The sequence below is a fragment of the Odontomachus brunneus genome, unplaced genomic scaffold (assembly GCF_010583005.1).
Source record: "Odontomachus brunneus isolate Ranch 3 - 2012 unplaced genomic scaffold, Obru_v1 Obru_scaffold_038, whole genome shotgun sequence".
NCBI classification, from domain to species: Eukaryota; Metazoa; Arthropoda; class Insecta; order Hymenoptera; family Formicidae; genus Odontomachus; species Odontomachus brunneus.
This window is the reverse complement of record NW_022639488.1, coordinates 1,920,392-1,928,956: the sequence shown is the minus strand read 5'-3', so window position 1 is coordinate 1,928,956 and position 8,565 is coordinate 1,920,392. Positions and strand designations below refer to the sequence as shown.

The 8,565-nt window shown below is 33.4% G+C and overlaps 1 protein-coding gene across 1 annotated transcript in view; it reads left to right on the top strand.

Moving 5' to 3' along the window:
* The first annotated feature begins 5,380 nt into the window (after positions 1-5,380).
* Positions 5,381-8,565, top strand: part of LOC116844024 — a 4,562-nt gene continuing 1,377 nt past the window's right edge. The window contains exon 1 of the mRNA XM_032815089.1: positions 5,381-6,795. Coding sequence (XP_032670980.1) covers positions 6,785-6,795 — 11 coding nt within the window. The 5' untranslated portion in view covers positions 5,381-6,784. The remainder of the gene's footprint in view (positions 6,796-8,565) is intronic.

Genomic DNA, 8,565 nt, shown 5'->3' with positions numbered 1-8,565 from the left:
GTGATTGAAATCGAATATATAGGCGAATGAGATAAAATTGGCTCATAAGGACCAGTAAGAAAACTGTAGAAACCTCGCGGAAACTCCGGAATTACAATTATTAAATTTCTTGGAGTGAGACTTCACTCCAAAATAGTGAAAATTGTGCCAGTTAAAGTTAGAGCGAGAACTTCACTCCAAATGCAATATACAGGGTGTCCCAAAACTACCGGATGTTATTTCAATGGCAGAATCTTTAAAACGAAAACTTTCATACAAAAATGTTGAGGCTATAATAGTTTTCAAACGGGAAGCGATTATATTTCACCAATAACAGGGTTGAGATTTCGCGCGTCGAAATGACAAGTGATAAAGGTGCTCTTATGAATGTCACTTTTTTTACGATATTATGATCATTGTATAAATTTACAATAACATTGTTATAATATGTTTTACTGCTTTTCTACGCATTGCATTAGTATATTTTTTATACTAATAATAGTTGCAAGACATCTTAAATATAATTCAAGTAAAAATAAAATATTTAACTTAATTAGTCAAAGTGTCGATCAATTATTACCATAAAGGTGTCCGCTATTCTATATGGCGTATGGCACCTTTATCACTTGTCATTTCGACGTGCCTGAGCGCGCGAAATCTCAGCCCTGTTATTAGTGAAATATAATCGCTTCCCGTTTGAAAACTATTATAGCCTCGACATTTTTGTATGAAAGTTTTCGTTTTAAAATGTTCTAAAGAATCTGCCATTAAAATAACATCCGGTAGTTTCGGGACACCATATATTAACAAATCAATTAAATAATTTAATTATCAACTATCAATATTAATTCAATTATCAATAATTAACAAAATAATTATATATATTAACAAATCTTTTAGCTATCACAACTAAATAACTTTTACTAAAGCAAGAAAATTTGTTCCTGCAGTTAATATTTTTAGTTGTCCATATATTAGCAAATCTTTCTTTTCCGTGGGACATCTAGTCCCGGTTTTTCCTATACATAATAAGTAGTGGTAGTATCTTTCAAATATACAATTAACTATACATTATAGTTAATTTAATGCGACGTGGCAATATATTATAAGTATAGTGACCGTCATCCATTACATTAACGGACATTACATTTACGTCATTTATTAACTTTAACGACTTTGTCTCACGTTAACGTCTGTCAGACGAATTGCGTCGCGATTGGCACGCACTTTAATTTCAATGAAAGCACGGAGAGTCGTACATTGTACTCTCTCTTCCGCGGTTCTCTCGCGGTTATTAATAAAAGCGTCCATGTCGCGTATCACGCTGCGAAGCTATTGCGCTGGTTTCTTCCGCGGCGAGGCTGTCTCACGGCCTGCAATCAGTCGGTGAATCTTCGTCGAGCTAATTAGAAGCGAGGGACGAAAGGGTTCCTGGTTAAGCAGTAGCTCGCGCGGAGGTGGCGGATCCTAATTCGAGACTTTCTCGCTAATGAAACCTTCTCACCTACCGGTTGTGTTTTCGCGCACAGAAGAAATTCCCGCGCTACGACACGTCGTAGGGATTTCTTTCAACGCGAGAAAGCGGAATATCGACTCCATTCAACTCGCGATCGATATTTTTAGTGTTGGATCATATTTATAGTGCTGGGTAATCACTAATGAATTAGTTGAAAATTAAGTTAAAACGTTAGAAAGTTAATAACTTTTAATTTAACTTAGCTAATTTTCAATAAGTCAACTTTTAATTTAAACTACTTATTTTTTTAATCGTATTAAACTTATTAACCTTTTTTATATAATTTAAAATAATTCGTCGATATTAAAATTATTACAAGCTGCTTGCAATATAATATAAGAAATATAAAAAATAATGTCAGGAGAATTTTTTCGTCTCTCTGAACTTCAATATTCTTTTCTTATATGGAATTATGAGTTAATACAAAATGGCAATATACTTCTTATAAAGGACTATTTTTTTAATATTCTATATAAATTGGATCTATGATTAAATAATAAATTATTAAAAAATCATATAATATAGCTTTACATAATTAATTTTTAACTTTAATGATTTAATTCAATTTTGACTTAACTTTTAATTAAGTTAGTTTTTGTTCATACAAGTTTTAACTTAACTAAGTTTATAAACTATTTTTATAAGCTATTTTTATAAATTATTTCATAAGCTACTTTTATAGGCAAAACTTATTAATGTAGAATATTGTAAATTATATTAAAATATAACAAAAAAGAACAACTAAATTATGAGACAGTTGTCGTATCCACTTTGGATATTAATTATAAATATAATATATAAAAAAAAATAATAAATTGCATGAAATTTTCATTTCAATAATTTCAATGTGACAGATGAATAGATTTAATAATTTGGAAATAAGGATGTAACCAGAAAATTTTGTGGATTATATTTGTATAGGAAATAACATTTACAAATTTACATCAGAACTCTAAAGTAAATCCACAATCAGAACATTTAATGAACTTTTGAACAAACCATACGTTTTAAACGACATCCATAAATTACTTATTGTTTACATAGATGCCATCTTATACCGAGTTTACTTCTCTCCCCCTCTCTCTCTTTTTCTCTCTCTTTCTCTTTTATCTCTCTCTCTATTTTTCTCTTTCTCTCTCTCTTTTTCTCTTGTATGTAAACGTCGAATATCATAATTATCTCAATCGTAATAATGCAAACGTGTAAACGTTCAACTCTGATTCAAACTGACTTTTATTAAATTATTCTTAAGCTAATTAACAATTAATTAATTGGCAAAGTTGCTAGCATGGAAAATAAAATGTATTTTGTTGTTAAAGTAAGTAAGAAAATTCTCATGTTTTCTTTTTATAACTTATATTATAAATATTATGATAATAAACCAAAACATATTTTTGAATTTCTCACATGAGTTTGTTACAATGATTAAAATTATCACAAATTATATTTACTGCTGGTTCTTAAAGGTTTTATTTTTATTTATTGTTTGTGTGTATATATCTCTGAAAGGCTATTATTTTATTTATTTCTTACATTTAAAGTTGCTATCAGTCAAATATTACGTATTCTACTTTATTGGCACATTAAATTTGTTTTTCTTGTCATTGTTGGGTTGTTATTGTTGGGTAGGGAAGGTATATAGTTAGAAATTGCTGTTGGCAATTATGCCGTATTCAATGATCTTGCATTCAACGGAAATTATTTAAATATGAGAAATAAGTTAGATAAATATTTAGCAAACGCCGCGAATACTGAATATGTTTTTATTTAATAAATATAGATAACAGAGACAGAATTTATATCTGAACTATTTGTAAAATTTTTAGTAAAAAGTTTTTAGTGGAAAATCTCTCTGTAGCGCCCATCCAGATTAAGGTCATAATAATTCGTAACAGAAGCTAAATTTACCTGCAGATATTGCTAGAATACTGCTGCTAAATTCTACGTATCCCAGACAATTTTCTAACAGATACAAAATCAACAATAAATTTTAACTTTGATATTTAAAATCCTACCTGGAAACATTTTTTTGAGTGCTGTTAGTTTTATGAATTAGTTTAATCAGACTTTGGTGAAGGAAATCAGCCTCATTCTCATGCATAAAACGATTGAAGAAAATTTTTGCGAAGACGTAGAGTCAAAAGAACGGGTGGCTATATTTGCGTATCGCGTATCGTGATGCCGCGTTGCATGACGAAAGTCATTATCTTAATACTCAGAAATGCCATGTGTCTCAAAGAGGTAGTCGGCAACCGACACGATTCGATAACTTTCCGGGCAGCCGGCGGGAAAAGCCGAAAAAAGAAGGGCATGTCCGAGACGCTTGTTATTTTCGCCCGGAAACTCTGCGTGAATCCTCTGCGGACTAGTTGTAACTGCTCGTCCACTCCGATTCCTATGTTGCAGGGTAATGTCGTTTACGTAATCTCGCGATACGTTGCCAATGCAGCGGAAGATGAGCTTTGCATAATGCGCGAAAACGGTGAGACTCGTCAATTTGTGATTTGTTCTTTGCAACTGGATTAGTTTGCACTAGTCCTCTTTCTCTTTTTTTTTTTTACACCAAGTCATAGCTATATGCCTGTTTTTTTAAGTTTTGAAAATATGTATTAGTTCAGTTACAAAGAACAGACCTTCGATTAAAGTATCGCCGCATCGAGTAAACGCGCGAAATTCAAGCAGAAGGAGGAGTAGGAACGCTTCCTGAAAAAACGGTACCGACCGAGTATTCGGGTGGCTCTGACTCTGACTTGGAAAAGGACCTCGTGTCGGGATGCAACATACTGTGACGGTCGTTCATCATTGCAGATTTCCGCGTATCGCCGCGTAATATCGTATGGTGCGGTGTGAATAATTAGTTTCCGCGAGAAGCTTGTGCCGCGAAAGTTTTTACCACGAGAGGAAGAAAGAGGGAGAGATTTTATTTTTTCTTAGAATGAAACATTTTTGAGGTCACAGTGGAATAGAAGCCCTAATGATATACAAATAGTAGTGGAGTAACGCATAATAAGCAAAAAGGAGCACACAAAAAATGGATACAAAAGAAAGTTTGCATTACAAAGTAGTAAATGCCCTATAATTAATTAATAAATAATAATATATAATAGTTATATAATTATTATATAATAATATATTTTAATATATATTAATATATAATAATATACATGAATATAATAATATACATGAATAGTAATATATAATTATATTATTATATTATGTTATACAAAATGTCCTATTTTAATCTATTATCTCTTCTATTTTCGCAGAGTAATAAAAGTATGTAATAAAAGTTGTTCAGATAAAAGTTGTGTACTGAAGTTGAGTACTGAAGGAGTGATCTTTTTTGACTTTGGAGGGGGGATCAAAATCAGAAAGTCACAGTAAAAATCTATGTAATGACTTTGCATAACAAGCGGGAAAGACTCGAGTTTGATTTCAGTCGTCATCCCGAAAATTTTTTCCTCATATGATTATTAAAAATAGACCTGTATAGGTACGAGAGGGAGCCCCGGCCATGGTCTGATCTTTCTTTCCATACTATATAGTTGTGATATTAACAATTGTACAAAAAATAAAAATTAGGAATCGATACTGGCCCAGTACTAGGAGTAGGTACTTCCCCAGTGCTAGGAATCAATACTTTTTTTATACTGGCACAGTAAATAATAATATATAATTTTCGGTATTGGGACAGTACTGTTTTCTGATACTGGCCCTTTTCTAACATCCCAGTATCATACCAATACTAAACCCGTATTGGCATCTACTATGCCTGTAACGTTTACCATAAATCAGAATTGGGCCACTTTGATGTCAGTAGTAAATTCCTACTTGAGTGTGTATATATATATTGTATATATATATATATATATATATATATATATATATATATAAAAGCAAGGATAAGATAATAATAATAATATTAAAGCAAAGAGAGAATACACTCTCTTTTTCTCGCGAACGCATGTCCATCCTTTCTTTTTTCGCGTTCTCTCCGGAGCGTATAATTTACGTTTCGTACCGGCGAATTGGCATTGTGAACGCCACCTAACACAGTAGCCTGTTGTTAGACGAGAAGGTGCCAAGGAGCAAGGGAAAAACTGCGGGAGAGAGAAAGCGAAGCAATTACTTTGGTTCTCCGTTTAGATCGTTCGAGGAGTTTTGTTATTATCTTTTTTGCAGGGCATTAAAGTCGGTCGCCACGTCAGATCCATACAGTCCGGCCCGCTTTTCCCACGGTCAGTCAACACCCGGCAATTCCGATCGATCGTTTCCTCGCGTAAAATCGTTTCCCTCGTAACCGCTCGCCCCGGAGTCCACGATCATCGATTAGCCGGGCTCGTGCTTTTGCAAGCGCGTAATAACGCATCGAACAGCCATGAATGCGAATAGACGAGAGTATCGAGATTTGCGAGTTTCCCGATCGATCGCAAATGAAAATCGACAGCTGGAAACTGAAAGCGCATTCGTACTGTCAGATATTAAAGGTTGCAACACTTTCCTCGACGAGTTTCGCAACGTCTTCCGCATTCAATAGAATAATTTGCTTTTCAATCATTCTCAGGAGATACACTCTCCTGTTGGATGTAGGATGCGTTGTGAAACTCATCGAGGAAAAATATTGTAACTTCTTCGAGTCGATTTATCAATATACATATATATATATATATATGTGTGTGTGTGTGTGTGTATATATATATGTATATAGTAATTTAAACTTAAATTCTATATAATAAATTTAAATCTAAGTTTAAATTTCAATTTTGGGATTTAAGCGAAGTTTAAATGTAGATATAAGTTTAAACTACTGAAGAATCGGCCTTTAATCAGCTGACAGTAGGAAAAGTATTCTCCAACACAACAATAATCACGCGATCACTAGAAATGGACACTTCAAGCGAACATTGCGTGCGGCATTGCGCTGAGAAAGAATCACTCATCAAGATCTCCGGATATCGCCGTGCCGAGTATCGAGATCTACCACATTTAGCGCGCCTGACACATCCGACGACTCACGAAGTCTTCGGAGATGTCCAGCTGGAGAGACTTTAGTACTTACCCGGAGCAAATTCTCGCTGGCTCGGCCGGCTACTTTATTGTATCGGTGCAACGTAAATCGACTTCCTCTCCGCGCTTGTCAGTATACCGTTATGTAAAATTCGCAGCGAGACTTCCTGCCTCTCGGTGGTCCAGTATAACGAGGAAGACAATGTCGTTTCGGGGATATGCCTCTGCAATTACCCCAACATTCCGTCTGTGCCTCCGGACGATTGGTTGACTTGGTTAAAAATGGCTTACAGGTAATCTTCGTGTGTCCAGGATGACGCCTTAATAGGATCTCGTGACAGTTACGATCGCCGTATCTCAACTCTGGATTCTTATCCTTTGCGAATACCGAGCGAATTGTTAGCTTAACCCAGACAGCGTAAATGTCTAAAAGACCTCTTAGGCCTGCAGTAATAGTCATTTGAAACTTGTCTCGCGTAAGATCATAGACTTATATACATAGCCTGAGCATTCCACAAGAGGCTGCGGAGACTTGACCAGAAAAGGATGTCCTGTTAGTGCAAGCATTTGATCTTTGTCTAGCTTGACTCCTATTACAGCTAGCTAGCTAGGCAATAGCCTATGTTCTGGATTCTTTTTTATCATTAAAAGTGTCTCTAAAAGTGTCTTTAAACTCATAGCCAATCAGAAAGCTTATAAGCCACTTTTAGAAGCATTTTTAACGATAAAAGAGAATTCAGAATATGGGCCAAAGTCAGGTTAGACATAGATCGAGCGATGGATAGTGGAAGGGGAATACAGCTGTCCTTCAAATCTTGTCTTCAATCTCTCATAAGAAGACCTAGTCTATATATACAAGTCTATGCGTGAAATACGCAGATCTAAATTTAGTTTCTGTTGAATCACTTGATATATGTGATATTTGCAATTCCACTGTAAAGACTTACATTTAAATTTTAATTTATTAACTCAAATTTAATTTAAAATCTACGAGATCCCCCAAAAGCTTAAGTTCAATAATTTAAACTTATATTTATGAGGTCTCAAAAGTTAAAATTTAATCATTTAAACTAAAATTTGAGTATCTAATTCGAGACAAATTTTAAATAACAAGTTTTAAATAGCAATTCTATTATAATATTATACGGATCTTAGAGACGTCTAAAAGACATCCTACTTATTTCAAAAATCTTTAAGTGGCTTTGGTCTATATCAATAATTATTATTTGAAACTTGTTTTATATGATATATTCAAATTTGAAATCTGAATTTAGAGATAGATTTGAGTTTTTACTTGAATTATATATGTGATACTATATATTTGTAATTACGATTTAGCTGAAAAATTTGCATCTAATTCTAAAACCCGTTTTAATTAAGACCTGTTGTCACTTAAAATTTGTTTCATGCGAAATACACAAATTTTTATTCAAAGTTAAATCCAAGTTTTTCAGTTGAATTATATACAAAGTGTCCTAGTTTTCGTAACTTTAATTTATACTGATAGGTTCTCTAAGTAATTTAGAGTTAATTTTTCCTCAGCGAAAACGCTAAAATACCAATACTTTCTAAGATACAAACGATCCAAAAGTATAGAGCTTTTCGCGAACTAAATTTCGAACAACAAAATAAATAACAAAGTTGTTTTCCTTTGTCAATTTTAAGAATTTTATTTTGATTTATTTTATTTTTTAACCTTAGTTAAAAACATCTCTTATATTGGAAATTGAGAATCGCCAATAATGACTTTCTTCCACATTTACGATGAGGAAGAATTAATTCTAAATTACTCAGAGCACCTATAAATTAAAGAGACGTCCTGTATGTAACATTTACATCTATTAGGACCTTAACTTAGTTTCCGCCCAAAAAATACTGAGAAAAAGCATTTATTGTAAAAAATTTATTTAAATTATTTCAATGAAAGTATTTTCCATCACTTTCTACAACTTTTTGCCATCTTTCTGGCAACTGGGCGATACCATCTCGATAAAACGATGTTTGTTTCGAAGCAATCCATTCGTCCACCCATTCTCGCACTTCTTCAACATTTCGGAAGCGTG